The 16,014-nt window shown below is 40.0% G+C and overlaps 1 protein-coding gene across 4 annotated transcripts; it reads left to right on the top strand.

Moving 5' to 3' along the window:
* The first annotated feature begins 1,045 nt into the window (after window positions 1-1,045).
* LOC123998077 (carcinoembryonic antigen-related cell adhesion molecule 1-like) lies at window positions 1,046-13,828 on the top strand. Of its 4 annotated transcripts, none has more exons than XM_046302951.1 (9): window positions 1,046-1,311; window positions 1,605-1,928; window positions 2,992-3,267; window positions 3,661-3,927; window positions 6,341-6,616; window positions 8,507-8,621; window positions 9,480-9,523; window positions 9,951-9,991; window positions 11,853-13,828. In XM_046302951.1, exons 1-9 carry the CDS (start codon window positions 1,251-1,253, stop codon window positions 11,982-11,984), a joined length of 1,536 nt encoding a protein of 511 aa, XP_046158907.1. In that variant the 5' UTR covers window positions 1,046-1,250; the 3' UTR covers window positions 11,985-13,828. The 4 variants fall into 4 exon arrangements, with proteins under 4 accessions (XP_046158907.1, XP_046158908.1, XP_046158906.1 ...); XM_046302952.1 differs by having other exon boundaries at window positions 1,049-1,311; window positions 3,661-3,849; window positions 9,948-9,991; XM_046302950.1 differs by having other exon boundaries at window positions 1,050-1,311; window positions 9,948-9,991.
* Window positions 13,829-16,014: the final 2,186 nt, after the last annotated feature.

Raw genomic sequence — 16,014 nt, 5'->3', positions numbered from 1 at the left:
TCCATACTCTCTCTTATAGTGGAAGGAGAATATGTCATTAGTTCCGTCAGCTGTGCTTAATTGACTCTGGTTACCTTGTCTCCCATGCCTTGTTGGGCTACTATCCGTGAGCCCAGCCTGCCCTCTGGTGGTCCTTCCACAGTATTGACCTCGCTTTGTGCACGGGGGCATTGTTATGCTGAAACAGGAAAGGGCCTTCCCCAAACTGTTGACACAAAGTTGGAAGCACAGAATTATCTCGAATGGCATTGTATGCATTTGCTTAAGATTTCCCTTCACTGGACCTAAGAGGCATAGCCCAAACAATGAAAAACAGACCATTATTCCTCCTCCACCAAAGTTTACAGTTGCTACTATGCATTTGTTGCTCCTACACGGTTCAGCTTCACAATAACAGGACTTACAGTTGTCCAGGGCAGCTCAAGCAGGGCAAACATTTGACGGATTTACTTGTTGGAAAGGTGGCATCCTATGACAGTGCCACGTTGAAAGTCACTGAGCTATTCAGTAAGGCCTCTATATGTTTGTCTATGGAGATTGCATGGCGGTGTGCTCAATTTTATACACTTGTCAGCTACGGGTGTGGCTGAAATAGCAAAACCATTCATTTGAAGGGTGTCTACATACTTTTGTGGATATAGTCTACCTGGATAAGGGCGCATGAGACTATCATGTAGAGGGAAAGCTGCATCTCCCATTAAAACATGAGGACTTGCTGCTGTGGTACCTGTCAGGACAGCAGGCAGTGATAAATCAAGGGTCTTTTTCAGCAGTTTGGACCCAAAATAACTATTTTGAAACACTCTGTCATAGCTGTCTTGGCCGTATGCACCTATATCCACCATTGTGAACCTGTAGTGGGCATCTTCTCTCTCCTTATCTTGCCTATTATACTGTATGTGTTGCTAGGTTGATTAAATCTAGTAGATCTGGGGCAATTCACAAACATTTACTTTTCTCGCCAGTCAAGTGTCCCTCTGTCTACAGTCCGATGAATTGCAACTCAATATTATGAAGGTGTTCCTAACGTTTTGTACACTCTGTGTATGTGCTGAACCGAGCAGCTGCAATTTACTTTCTGGAGTAGGTTTAATTGCATTGGTAGGAGCAAGAGAGTGGAGTTTTATTGTGCAGCCTCTGAGGCTGGATTGTCTGGGAGGTGGCTTCCAGGGCAAAAAGAAGAGTTTTTCAACTGGGTGTGTTCACCAAACTAAAGCGTACACAGTAGCTACTATACTTGCATCTGTCTAATGGTTCGAATGGATTCTCGACCCTTTAACTTTTACCTTTCACTATGTTTTCATGTTGTAGGTAAGACCAATATAATTTATTGATTTTTGTAGATGGCACATTTGTACTGTGAAATGTATACACAGTATTGAGTAATGTGCTGCTTACATTCATTAAAAATATTTTAATTAGTAGTTTTTATTTACATTTACATACTGAATGTTGGAATTTAAGATATGTATAGTGTAATTGTGTTATCAACCTACAAAACAATACAAACGCATGGACTACTACTTGAGTTGGTATGCCATAGAGTTGAAATAGTGGATCATTCAGGAAATAATTGTTACTCAAACCTATGCTTGTCTCTCCAGGGTTGTGTTATGGAAACGGTTTGTTACCAGCAGAATCCATGGTCGGGGAGGTTACACACAATGTGATATTCACAATCGTTAATCCACCAAACGCACCATTTAGGGTAGTAATCTGGACAGCTAATGGTACTAATGTAATAACCAGTGGGGGCAACTTGGATGACGATATAGGCACTGGATATGCAGGAAGAATCACTCTGAACTCTACTACTGGATCTCTGGAACTCAGGAATCTAGTCCTGAGTGACACGGGAGAATATGTAGTCTCTATAATAACAGTTGGACATGGATCAAAGGAAGGGTCTACTACATTGAGGGTATATGGTGAGTACTTTGTGTTGCTGCAGTCATTCTCTGACAATACCAATTTGATTTTACATCAGCGGTACACTCCACACACTATACCTTGAATTCTAATTACAGTAAGCCTTATATTATCTTTACAAGGAAGGCTGGATTTTCCTAAATGTGTCACCTGCACTGTACCAGAATACTGACACACCATCCTTTAGGAATGATTTTGAAATTCAGTACATTTTTCCTCCCTATGTACCTTTTTTCAGTAAATATATAATTGTTCAATTCCAGAAGAAGCAAATCTTCCAAGGAAATCCAGAGATTTTCACTCACCTGTATTTGGTTGCATTCCACTCAAAATACAGCTTTATATGATTTCTCCATTTACATACTCCAGACATATTTTGGATGTGTATTTTACCTACTTAGGTATTTGATGGTTTTGTGTTTAAGTAGAACCTTAGGGCCCATTGAATTCTGGAAACGTGTCTAAAGCACCTTAGAAACTCTCCAATCCTACTCATTTTATAAAATGATCTCTGCCAAACACACTGTTCATGCATTCCAGGTCGCACATTGCAATCGTAATGTCATAAGGATCATATTATACAGTAATTATGTTCTTTCTCAAAACCATGAAATGCAGTGCTTGACTAATGCTGTGCTTTCAGCAGGGGGTGCTCCTGCATCAAACCGCCACTACCCAAAAGGCATAGTCAGACTATCTTGGGAATCAGTTTGTGATTTGTGATTTTTAGCTTGTGAGCAAGTTATTGTAGGTGCATTATTGCTGTTTTATGTCTAAAACAGTTACTGGCAATTTGCTGGTTCAAGTTACAATTGGTCAATACTGTTGAGCTCTTCTGGATGGAACAGATCCAAGTGCTCCATTCTAATGAACAATCGCTAAAACATCTGGCCAAACACTATGGCTTTGGATCATAATGAACAATCGCTAAAACATCTGGCCAAACACTATGGCTTTGGATCATAATGAACAATCGCTAAAACATCTGGCCAAACACTATGGCTTTGGGTCAGATTGTTTTCTAAGCCAATAGGAAGTTGTTATTGTGTTTTTAACCCACAGCGCCAGTCTCCAAGATGACAATAACTGCCAACAACATAGACTTAGTGGAGTTCAACAGCTCTGTCAGTCTGTCCTGCTCCTCCTCTGGCTCCTCCCTCTCTTACCGCTGGCTGAATGGCAGCTCAGAGTTCACAGCCAGTGATGGAGTTCAGCTTGATGATGGAAACAGCACTCTCACCATAGTCAGAGTGACCCGGTATGACCAGGGGCCGTTCTGGTGTTTTGTCTCCAACCCCATCAACAGTGACAATGAGAGTATAACCCTCACCATCAGCTGTGAGTCTCTAACCTGCATGTCTTACCCTTCTAAGTGAACTGCATGTGGAAAGAGATACAGTATGTGTAAACATTGTTTACCTGTGTACTTCATCTTGTAATTTCTTGAGTTTGCTTCCCATAGTGGCAATTCAAATGAAAAATAACAAGAAATCAAACATCTTGAAAATAACTCCCCTTGTTCTGGCATAGAAAAAAACATTCCTGTTTAGTTTGCAAATTCCCTTCATCCTATTCTAAAATCTTCCACTACCATAAACATTTGTAGACCGTTGTGGTGTGCCTTTGGTGATAGGACGCTTGATCTAGATAGATCCAGTATTAGAACTGTAGATTACTTTTGGTCATCCTTATTTTTTAGCAAAGGTGTTTGACATGGACCATTTATTACAGATGGTCCAGAAAACATAACATTGAAGGTGACCCCTCTAGATGTACTGTATGGATCAGGGTCAGACCTCACTCTGTCCTGCTCAGCTGAGTCCAGTCCTCCTGCCCAGTTTCAGTGGGCTCTGAATGGAGAACTGCTGTCCAATCAGGGACCAGTACTCAGGCTGGAGAACATCCAGGCCAGTCAGAGTGGTAGGTACAGCTGCTGGGCCCATAATACCAGAACCCTGAGGTACCAGACATCTGAGCCCTCTGACATCACTGTGCTGGGTAAGTGGTAGCTGTGACACAAAATCCACATTGTAGTCTTTACCGGTGTTTGTAGTTCTGTGGGGTAGTGTCAGCGGTTCTGTCCAGAACTGAATGTTTCAGACTTCAACAATTGACATTTTAAATAGCTCTGAGATTTCCCACACTCAACCATGCATCTTTTGAAAAGTATTTCCAGTTGTAATAACAGCTGGGTATTCAGTGTGTGCCCATAAACTCACCAGTCCTGGCCATGATCTCACTTTGCAAAGTTAGCCTTGTGTGCCAGTGTGCTCCAATGCATGTGTCAATGCGAGAGCTGTGTGTCATTTTTTGGGGAACCCCAGAGAACTCCAATGACTGTAAACAACAAAAGGGATTTTGTTTCATGGCTAGGTAAGTAGGAAAGAGGAATAGACAGTTATTGGAGAAAACAAAGACTGGCTTTGATGGTTTCATTGGTACAGGAAAGTCACAGCTGATATTTGGTCTTTGTTACATCAATGTGAGTTTTGTGCTTACTAATGTGCAATGTTTATTTAGTTGGTTTTTAGTTTGCTGTGGTTGTCTCAACAATGAGTGTTCTGTCGATTGCGTGAATCAGGCATTGTGAGGGAATGAAAGCTGATAATTGGATGGCCATGCACTATATTGAAACATGTACTTACACAAAACAGTCGAAGCATAACTGACTTGCCGGGTTAAATAAAGGTTGAATAAAATAAAATAAGTACCAGTCAAAAGTTTTAGAACACCTACTCATTCAAGGATTTTCTTTTCTTTTTACAATTTATTTACAGTGCCTTGCAAAAGTATTCGGCCCCCTTGAACATTGCGACCTTTTGCCACATTTCAGGCTTCAAACATAAAGATATAAAACTGTATTTTTTTGTGAAGAATCAACAACAACTGGGACACAATCATGAAGTGGAACGACATTTATTGGATATTTCCAACTTTTTTAACAAATCAAAAATTGGGCGTGCAAAATTATTCAGCCCCCTTAAGTTAATACTTTGTAGCGCCACCTGTTGCTGTGATTACAACTGTATGTCGCTTGGGGTATGTCTCTATCAGTTTTGCACATTGAGAGACTGACATTTTTTCCCATTCCTCCTTGCAAAACAGCTCGAGCTCAGTGAGGTTTTATATCTTTATGTTTGAAGCCTGAAATGTGGCAAAAGGTCGCAAAGTTCAAGGGGGCCGAATACTTTCGCAAGGCACTGTACATTGTATAATAATAGTGAAGAAATCAACACTATGAAATAACACATATGGAATCATGTAGTAACCAAAAAATATTTATATTTGAGATTATTCAAAGTATGCCCTTTGCCTTGATGACAGCTTTGCACACTCTTGGCATTCTCTCAACCAGCTTCATGAGGAATGTTTTTCCAACAGTCGTGAAGCAGTTCCCACATATGCTGAGCACTTGTTGGCTGCTTTTCCTTCACTCTGCTGTCCAACTCATTTCAACCCATCTCAAACGGGTTCAGGTCGAGTGATTGTGGAGGCCAGGTCATCTGATGCAGCACTCCATCACTCTCCTTGGTCAAATATCCCTTACACTGCCTGGAGGTGTGTTTTGGGTCATTGTCCTGTAAAGAAAAACAAATGATAGTCCCACTAAGCGCAAACCAGATGGGATGGCGGTTCGCTGCAGAATGCTGTTGTAGCCATGCTGATTAAGTGTGCCTTGAATTCTAAATAAATCACAGACAGTGTCACCAGTAAAGCAACCCACACCATCGCACCTCCTCCTCCATGCTTCACGGTGGGAACCACACATGCAGAGATAATCTGTTCACCTACTCTGCGTCTCATAAAGACATGGCGGTTGGAACCAAAAATCACAGATTTGGACTCAACACACCAAAGTACAGATTTCCACTGGTCTAATGTCCTTTGCTCATGTTTCTTGGCCCATGCAAATATTTTCTCCTTATTGGTATCCTTTAGTAGTGGTTTCTTTGCAGGAATTCGACCATGAAAGCCTGACTCACACAGTTGAGGTTGAGATGTGTCTGTTACTTGAACTCTGAATCATTTATTTTGGCTGCAATCTGAGGTGCAGTTAACTCTAATGAACTTATCCTCTGCAGCAGAGGTAACTCTGGGTCTTCCTTTCTTGTGGTGGTCCTCATGAGAGCCAGTTTCCTCAAAGCACTTGATGGTTTTTGCAACTGCACTTGAAGAAACTTTCAAAGTTCTTGAAATGTTCCTCATTTACTGACTTACATGTCTTAAAGTACACTTTTTTGATTACTACGTGAATTCCATATGAGTTATTTCATAGTTTTGATTTCAGAATGTAAGACTAAAACAGGCTTTTTGTAGAGTTGTTCACTATTAGTAAAACAAGGGTAATGTATAAACAACATTATTGTAGCCTTGCTCATTCAAGTAACCATTTCTGTACTCCTTTTCACAGAAAGAATATCTAGTGCTAAACTCACAATTTCCCCAAACCCTCCAATCATCGAAGGGGGTTCTGTCACCTTAACCTGTGATGCTTCTGGCTCCATCAGCAACAGAGACTGGATGAAGGATGGTCAGCCTCTGTCTCCTAGTGAAAGAATCATCTTCTCTGAGGATAATAAGACCGTTTCTATCAGTCCTTTGAATTTAACAGATTCTGGAATATTCCTGTGTCATCTTGCCAACATTCTCAGCAATGAGAATGCATCTTACAATCTCAATGTTAATTGTGAGTATGACACAACCTATACAGTGGGGCAAAAAAAAGTATTTAGTCAGCCACCAATTGTGCAAGTTCTTTGTGCAAGTTCTTAAAAAGATGAGAGAGGCCTGTAATTTTCATCATAGGTACACTTCAACTATGACAGACAAAATGAGGGAAAAAATCCAAAAAATCACATTATAGGATTTTTTATGAATTTATTTGCAAATTATGGTGGAAAATAAGTATTTGGTCAATAACAAAAGTTTATCTCAATACTTTGTTAAATACCCTTTGTTGGCAATGACAGAGGTCAAACGTTTTCTGTAAGTCTTCACAAGGTTTTCACACACTGTTGCTGGTATTTTGGCCCATTCCTCCATGCAGATCTCCTCTAGAGCAGTGATGTTTTGGGGCTGTTGCTGGGCAACATGGACTTTCAACTCCCTCCAAATATTTTCTATGGCTTTGAGATCTGGAGACTGGCTAGGCCACTCCAGGACCTTGAAATGCTTCATACGAAGCCACTCCTTCGTTGCCCAGGCGGTGTGTTTGGGATCATTGTCATGCTGAAAGACCCAGCCATGTTTCATCTTCAATGCCCTTGCTGATGGAAGGAGGTTTTCACTCAAAATCTCACGGTACATGGCCCCATTCATTCTTTCCTTTACACGGATCAGTCGTCCTCGTCCCTTGCAGAAAAACAGCCACAAAGCATGATGTTTCCACCCCAATGTTTCACAGTAGGTATGGTGTTCTTTAGATGCAACTCAGCATTATTTGTCCTCCAAACACGACAAGTTGAGTTTTTCCCCAAAAGTTCTATTTTTGTTGCATTCTCCCAATCTTCTTCTGGATCATCCAAATGCTCTCTAGCAAACTTCAGACGGGCCTGGACATGTACTGGCTTAAGCAGGGGGACACGTCTGGCACTGCAGGATTTGAGTCCCTGGTGGCGTAGTGTGTTACTGATGGTAGGCTTTGTTACTTTGGTCCCAGCTCTCTGCAGGTCATTCACTAGGTCCCCCCGTGTGGTTCTGGGATTTTTGCTCACCGTTCTTGTGATCATTTTGACCTCACGGGGTGAGATCTTGCGTGGAGCCCCAGACCGTGGGATATTATCAGTGGTCTTGTATGTCTTCCATTTCCTAATAATTGCTCCCACAGTTGATTTCTTCAAACCAAGCTGCTTACCTATTGCAGATTCAGTCTTCTCAGCCTGGTGCAGGTCTACAATTTTGTTTCTGGTGTCCTTTGACAGCTCTTTGGTCTTGGCCATAGTGGAGTTTGGAGTGTGACTGTTTGAGGTTGTGGACAGGTGTCTTTTATACTGATAACAAGTTCAAACAAGTGCCATTAATACAGGTAACGAGTGGAGGACAGAGGAGCCTCTTAAAGAAGAAGTTACAGGTCTGTGAGAGCCAGAAATCTTGCTTGTTTGTAGGTGATCAAATACTTATTTTCCACCATAATTTGCAATTAAATTCATTAAAAATCCTACAATGTGATTTTCTGGATTTTTATTTTATTTTGTCTGTCATAGTTGAAGTGTACCTATGATGAAAAGTACAGGCCTCTCTCATCTTTTTAAGTGGGAGAACTTGCACAATTGGTGGCTGACTAAATACTTTTTTTGCCCCACTGTAAGTAGTTAAGATTTCCTTGAGTTTAGACATAAGGGCAACATTTTGTATCAAAACACTTTGATACAATTATGCATTTATTAAGTACTAAATGTACAGTAGATGTGAACTCACCAACCTAATCCGGAAGGTGAAGAAATATGATTTTAAACTTCATGTAGTTTGCTGCTTTGAAATGATCTCCTCACCCGATGAGATGGCAACATGGCTTATTCAAAGTGTACTGTATATGCTCAATCTCATCGCTGTATGGTTCTGTCCCTGTTCTTTGCAGTGAAGGGATCAACACAAGGTGGACCGAATGTTGGTGCCATCGTTGGTGGTAGTTTGGGTGCAGTAGCTGTGGTTGCAGTGACAGTGATAGGTGTGGTGCTAGCTATGAAAAAGGGGTAAGTAACAGCTACATTTTATTCTAAGCTATTTTTTGTCCCACATATCCTTGCTCTGTATGTTGTTTCATATTGGTTTAGCTTTTAAGCTCTATGCTTGAAATAGTTAGTCGGACAGCCGACTAGTTAGCTGAACCTTGACCCTTTAGGTTTGCTTAATGTGTGTCTCACTGACCCATGGCTGAAAGTATAATAGGTGTTTGCTCATGATGAGACTGGCAGATTGAACTCAGACTTTAACTCTTGGAACGTAGTGCCAAGGTTGGAGGACCAGAAATGAGATTTCCCTATTTAGTTGAGTTTTCATTTGTCAACTTCCTTGGTTGTCACCACTTCTCTCGAAACCATTTATTATAGTACAGGGCTTGTAGAGGCTTGGTCTTATCATACATTGGTTCAGGGATTTTCTTGCAAGGAATGGCTTTTCATGTAAGCAAACACACATTTCTGTAATCAGATATGAATTGAGGAGTAGTTGGTTATACTGTAATATGAGAGGGGTTCAAAATAAATAGACGTAAACAATGTGGCATTGGAGCTGTGAAAGGTCAATTGCAGGAAAGCATTTGACAATTTCTAAAAGGTAACTAGACTGATAACAACCTAAGAATTGCTCCGGCCTGTGAATAGAAGAGAGGTGGAGTATGATTTACAGTAAAGGTGAATGTTATATTCTCATAACAGGATATTATTCATCCTTCCTGTAGTTGGATGTCAGGGCTGGAGTTGTCAAGGTTATGAACAAATTATTTGTTGGTGGTTCAATGTCATTCATTTGCATTATCTAAATTATACGTGTACCTGAACATAACAATAGTAATTTCCCAAAGATACTGACTGCTACTTATTTTCAATTAGCTACTTCAAGAAAATAACTTCCGGTGGAAGGACAGTTGGCAACAGTAAGTATAAGTTGTGTGTGTGCTTGCTGTGCTTGCTATGCTATCACAGGCATCCATTTTGTAAATGAATCAAACATTTCTGTTTCCAGAAAAGGCAACTTGATGAACTTTTGGTATACATATATTTCTATTTTGTCTAATAGTCAACTGATCTCCATCTCTCTAGTTCCCAGCTGTGTAAATACTTAACTTCCTCTGTCTGTTTGGGAAAACAAACCTATCTCTCTGCTCCTGCTCCTGATTATCATAATCTTCTACAGACACAAAAGACACAAACTAACCATCATGCCTGTAATCTAAGGCAATGCTTTGATTGAAGGTGTGAGTATTAGCAGTCAATGTTGATTAGTGCTTCATTTTTGTGAAACCTACTCTACTGTAAAGTGCAATCCCATTTCTAAGTGCTATTTGTGTGTCATCCCAGCAGGTGAAAGCTCTACTGATGGAGGGGGGAAAGGAGGAAACCAGGTACTGTGCACTGTCATGTCATGCATTTAACTGTCATTGTTTTCTGTTTTCATAGCTTTGATAGGGTATTTGATAGGGTATTTGATAGGGTATTTGATAGGGTATTTGATAGGGTATTTGATAGGGTATTTGATAGGGTATTTGTTTAACTCACATGAATGTCATGCCAATGTATAATAAACTCCTTTTTCAGGACCCTGTGTTTCAAAGATAATTTGTGAAAATCCAAATAACTTCACATATCTTCATTGTAAAGGGTTTAAACACGGTTTCCCATGCTTGTTCAACGAACCATAATCAATTAATGAACATGCACCTGTGGAACAGTCGTTAAGACACTAACAGCGTACAGACAGTAGGCAATTAAGGTCACAGTTATGAAAACTTAGGACACTAAAGAGGCCTTTCAACTGACTCTGAAAAACACAAAAAGAAAGATGCCCAGGGTCCCTGCTCATCTGTGTGAACATGCCTTAGGCATGCTGCAAGGAGGCATGAGGCCTGCAGATGTGGCCAGGGCAATACATTTCAATGTCTGTACTGTGAGACGCCTAAGACAGCGCTACAGGGAGACAGGATGGACAGCTGATCGTCCTCACAGTGGCAGACCACGTGTAACAACACCTACACAGGGTTGGTACATCCGAACATCACACCTGCGGGACAGGTACAGGATGGCAACAACTGCCTGAGTTACACCAGTAACGCACAATCCCTCCATCAGTGCTCAGACTGTCCGCAGACGGTTGATTTTGACCCCCCCTTTGTTCAGGATCAATTATTCCATTTCTGTTGCTGTGGAAAATAAATGCAGTTGACAGTGAGAGGATGTTTCTTTTTTTTGGAGTTTATTTCCTTTATTTACAGTATTGACATAATTCAGGTGCACAGATAATTAACTGACCTGCCTTTGATACTGCCATTTTGTGTAAAAAGAGCTGCACTCTGGGCGACATGTACGATATCATATCTTGTCTTGTCTTGTCTTGTCATGATCAGAATAGTAGATTCTATCGTTGTATAAGACTATAATGATCATCACATATAAATATCTCATCACACAATGTAGAAGAAGATGGGTCAGTATAGTAGTTATAAAATAACTATAAGATAATATACAGTAATAGCTTAAATGGCGCCAGAGCCAAGCTCCTGGTCAGCTACAGTATATCTCCTGGCATTGTTCCTGCTAAGCCACAAGTCTGACATTTTAACCACGTGTATATATCCGCACATCATAGAGATAATCACACTTTCAGGCAGGGGTAGTATGCATTGCCTTTTTACTGTAAGGCTGAGGGAATTTGATCCAGGAAGAGAATATTATATTGAGCTTGCACACACAACTTTTCTTGTCAAGTATTTACAACAGACTGTTGCCTTGGCTACTCAGCGATGACAAATGTATGTCTGTCAAGTGCCATGAGCCCGAATGTGTCCATTTGGCTGCAATTTAATCTCTTCTAAAACTCAACCGAAAGAAATATAAAAGATATGAGGAACTATCTTCGTAATCAACAACACTGACCTCTTTCAAGATAATAATAGAAACATGACAACTTGTTCATAAAGGCCTAGTCTGGTAACTGGTTCACTAGCTGTGTGACACACCTTCACTCCTGGAATACAGGGCTAGTAACGACCGCACAGTTTGAGGGGATGTAACAAGTTCCCTGCCCTCAAGAAGTTGTACGAGAAATAACCAAAAAAGGTTGACTGAACTAACTCTGTGTTTGTAATTATCCACTGCTCTGGTGCTTATAGCTCTAGATGTGATGCAGTATAAAAAGGGCCCTGAGTTTGTCCTTGTCAGGTCATGGTCAGGACTAAACTAAGACATGTCTCTCCTCTCTCCTCCTAGGAGCTGAACTATGCAGACATCACGCAATTCCAGAAGAAGGATGGTGGGTCAGTTCAGCTGGGGAACCTGGGTATTTCCTCCACAGAGTACGCTCAGGTCAGAGTCAACAACAGGCCCGGTCAGCCGACCTAACCCACCTACCAGGCCCACCATTCCCAGTACACCCAGGTGAAAAAACCTTCCCCATAAGCCTGCCTGATGCTGCATCCACCGTCTACTCAGACGTCCGAAGGAACTGACCACCCCTCCCTGTCAATCATCTGGACCAGTTGGGGTCAGTCAGGGTGACTAGGCCTGTTCAGACATGGTCAGTGAAGCCCCACAACCTTCTCTGTGTCAATGTGACAACCAAACATTTTCTAATAATGTATCACATATTAGGCCTGGAGATCCCTGGACAAACAAAAATGTCAGTTGACCCCTTAGCTATTATCATTACATTGGGTGTTAATCTGTTATAAAATGCATACTCAACTAATAGTAATGATAATGGCTCATCAGATCGTGATGAATAGTGAATATATTGATATACACAAATAATACAGCTACATACACAATGTGCCATTAAAGATAGTCTCTCTAACTGCTCTTTTCAGTTCTCATACATACAGTACTGTTGAAGTAACTGTACTATACGACAAATAGTGAAAATCATTAGCATGCATCCCATGATTTATTAGAACAGCAACACAGAGGAACATCATTTCTCAGGGTGACATGGGTACCCTGGTCATTTGCATGTATGGTGTACATGATACCTTATGTACTGTTAGATATCATAACAGGGAAATGAAATAGCCCTGTGTGCAGTATGTGTACATGATAAATACTGTTTGCTTTGTTTATTAGCAATAGATGGCTCTCTCACTGTTGATTTGTTTGTCTGAGTGTACAGTGTGTGCATTCAATAATTATTTGGATCAATAATTTCCCTATGGTTATTTGATTATTAAAACACCAATAACAAGATGGGGAATAAAATATCATATTTTTCTTATTGAAAGTTGAAATGAACGAAACCAACAATGGTTATGTCGGTGACAAGGTGCAGTACCACACACATCTATCATAAAACTACCTGTATTTTGGCTTGGGGACAACATACTGTAGTCCCAACGATGCATGGGAAGTTTTTAAACACCACACTACCCATTTAGCTTTAATAATAAAGCTGTATTTATTATTTGGGACATTTTCTACAGTGATGCTTGTACCTCAAACCTATTTCAATAACATATTACTACATTTTAAATTATTCAACGAATGTACAATATGAGAAAGTAGGCTTGATTTACAGTAAGATACTTGTACTGCTAGTTCCGACCGTGCAGCAATATTAACAAATAATCTAACAATTACACAACAACTACCTACTATATTTGTATGTTTAAATTATTAAATTAATGTACAATGTGTGAGAAAGCAGGCTCGATTTACAGTAAGATACATTTATTAATCTTTATGGTTTATTTTGGTTCCAAGCATTTTTGTTATTTGTGAATCCACCTATATTTGAGTCATAATGTATTTTGCAGCAAAAACAGAAGTGTCTGTATGCTTAAGAATTGTTTATTTAATGTCAAATGTACTGTACATGATTTAGTTCCATATCTACTACCAAACCAAACATTCCAGTTTATCTACTACCAAACCAATCATAGAGTTATGTAAGAACACAGGGGAAGGCACAGCGTGGGTAATGCTATACTCCAACATCAAAGGCCCTCTCGGTCAACCCTCTCAATACACTTAGTAATTCCTTTGTACTCATATGAATCCATTGGTTCCTATGATGTCAATGTGGGCTTGTCATTGAAGTTTTATCATTCTGACCTGTATACTGTACATACTGCAAATGATTATTGTCATAATGAATTGTAGACTCGTCTGTTTACAATACAACTATTTGTTTTGAAATAATTGCACTTTTATGGAAGAATTTACATTTTGATGCCAATAAATTATATTTGCTGTAACATGGCTAACATTTCTGTCTTGGATTGGCAGGGAATAAGCACATGGGGTTCTGCTTTCAAATTGCAGTGTGTAGTACAGAAAAGAGTACAACTGAGACAAACTATTTGGGGTTTAAATTATTTAAACTAAAGAATATTTCAGTAACAGATACTTAATTGTAATATTTAACTGTAATGAATGTGCTCCATGTATAATATGAAATCACTTCTCTCTTTTAGCAGTGTAATATTTCTGGAATTTCCTCATTTAATATTTTTAAGCACTTCTCTCTTTTGAAGGGCAATTACACCACTTTTCAATCTCATATTCATTATCTCTAGCACAAAACGAATCAAATCAAATCCAATTGAATTTGTCACATGCGCCGAACACAACAGGTGTAGACCTTACAGTGAAATGCTTACTTACAAGCCCTTAACCAACAATATGGTTTTGAGAAAATCTCTAAAAAAAGTAAGAGACAGGAATTACAAATTGCTAAAGAGCAGCAGCAGATAACAATTGCTTGGCTGTATACATGGGGTACTGGTACAGAGTCAATGTGAGGTAATTATGTACAGTGCCTTGCGAAAGTATTCGGCCCCCTTGAACTTTGCGACCTTCTGCCACATTTCAGGCTTCAAACATAAAGATATAAAACTGTATTTTTTTGTGAAGAATCAACAACAACTGGGACACAATCATGAAGTGGAACGACATTTATTGGATATTTCCAACTTTTTTAACAAATCAAAAACTGAAAAATTGGGCGTGCAAAATTATTTTTGTCCATATCTATGTTGAGACTCATTATACAGGTTGTCACCATAGCGGAGTGTTTGTTTGTTTATTTATTATTGCACTATCAAAGCTCATTGAATCGATTGGAAAAACGGAATTATGCAAATAGAATTCAGTTTTAGTGCTTTCTCCATTCAGGGCCTGCAAAACACACCAGACACCCATGTACTGATATAACACTGTCTCATCAACCTCATGTAACTCTTCATTTAACAGAATCTCAAATATTTTTTATCCATTTAATCCTTTATTCATAGACGTGATGCCATTGAGATGACACATCTCTTTTACCAAAAAGGCAGCAATATACAAAAATATCCTTGCTCTTTACGATTGGTGTCTATGAGTTAAATTTATTGGGTTAGCTGTTCAATAGCTATGCGTGTTGATCAAACTTTAAAAAATGTTTACCTTTATTTGACTAGGCAAGTCACTTAAGAACACATTCTTATTTAAACTCAGCAAAAAAAGAAACGTCCCCTTTTCAGGACCCTGTCTTTCAAAGATCATTTGTAAAAATCCAAATATCTACACATATCTTCATTATAAAGGGTTTCCCATGCTTGTTCAACAATCCATAAGCAATTAATGAACATGCACTAACAGCTAATGTCACAGTTGTGAAAACTTAGGACACTAAAGAGGCCTTTCAACTGACTCTGAAAAACACCAAAGGAAAGCTGCCCAGGGTCCCTGCTCATCTGTGTGAACATGCCTTAGGCATGCTGCAAGGAGGCATGAGGACTGCAGATGTGGTCAGGGCAATAAATTGCAATGTCCGTACTGTGAGACGCCTAAGACAGCGCTACAGGGAGACAGGACGGACAGCTGATCGACCTCGCAGTGACAAAGCACGTGTAACAACACCTGCACAGGATCGGTACATCCGAACATCACACCTGTGGGACAGGTACAGGATGACAACAACAACTGCCCAAGTTACACCAGGAAGGAACAATCCCTCCATCAGTGCTCAGACTGTCCACAATAGGCTGAGAGAGGCTGGACTGAGGGCTTGTAGGCCTGTAGGCCTCACCAGACATCACCAGTAACAACGTCGCATATGGGCACAGACCCACCATTGCTGGACCAGACAGGACTGGCAAAAAGTGCTCTACACTGACGAGTCACGGTTTTGTCTCACCAGGGGTGATGGTCGGATTCACACTTAAAGAGAACTTGATGACCTTTGGTCTAAACCTATTTCTGCACTGTGTACTACTACTATCAAATAGTAAATGAATGTATCTAGTGCCCAGATCGGGAAATATTTTGGGAAAACAAACCTATCTCTCTGCTCCTGCTTACCATACTCTTCTACAGACACACAAAATACTAATTAACCTACCAATGCTTGTCAAGGAAATTATTTTATAACCATACTCTTCTACAGACACACAAAATA

The sequence above is a fragment of the Oncorhynchus gorbuscha genome, linkage group LG15, assembly GCF_021184085.1.
Source record: "Oncorhynchus gorbuscha isolate QuinsamMale2020 ecotype Even-year linkage group LG15, OgorEven_v1.0, whole genome shotgun sequence".
Classification (NCBI taxonomy): domain Eukaryota; kingdom Metazoa; phylum Chordata; class Actinopteri; order Salmoniformes; family Salmonidae; genus Oncorhynchus; species Oncorhynchus gorbuscha.
The sequence above is the reverse complement of the archived record's forward strand: the minus strand, read 5'-3'. Positions and strand labels throughout refer to the sequence as shown.

What these genes read in the sequence shown, in the direction of transcription:
- LOC123998077 (XM_046302950.1), top strand. Translation starts at nt 1,251, where the DNA reads ATGGTTCGAATGGATTCTCGACCCTTTAACTTTTACCTTTCACTATGT. An exon ending in TGGAAGGACAGTTGGCAACA is followed by an intron (nt 9,524 to 9,947) that starts GTAAGTATAAGT and finishes GTGTCATCCCAG; the next exon opens with CAGGTGAAAGCTCTACTGAT. An exon ending in GGGGGAAAGGAGGAAACCAG is followed by an intron (nt 9,992 to 11,852) that starts GTACTGTGCACT and finishes CTCTCCTCCTAG; the next exon opens with GAGCTGAACTATGCAGACAT.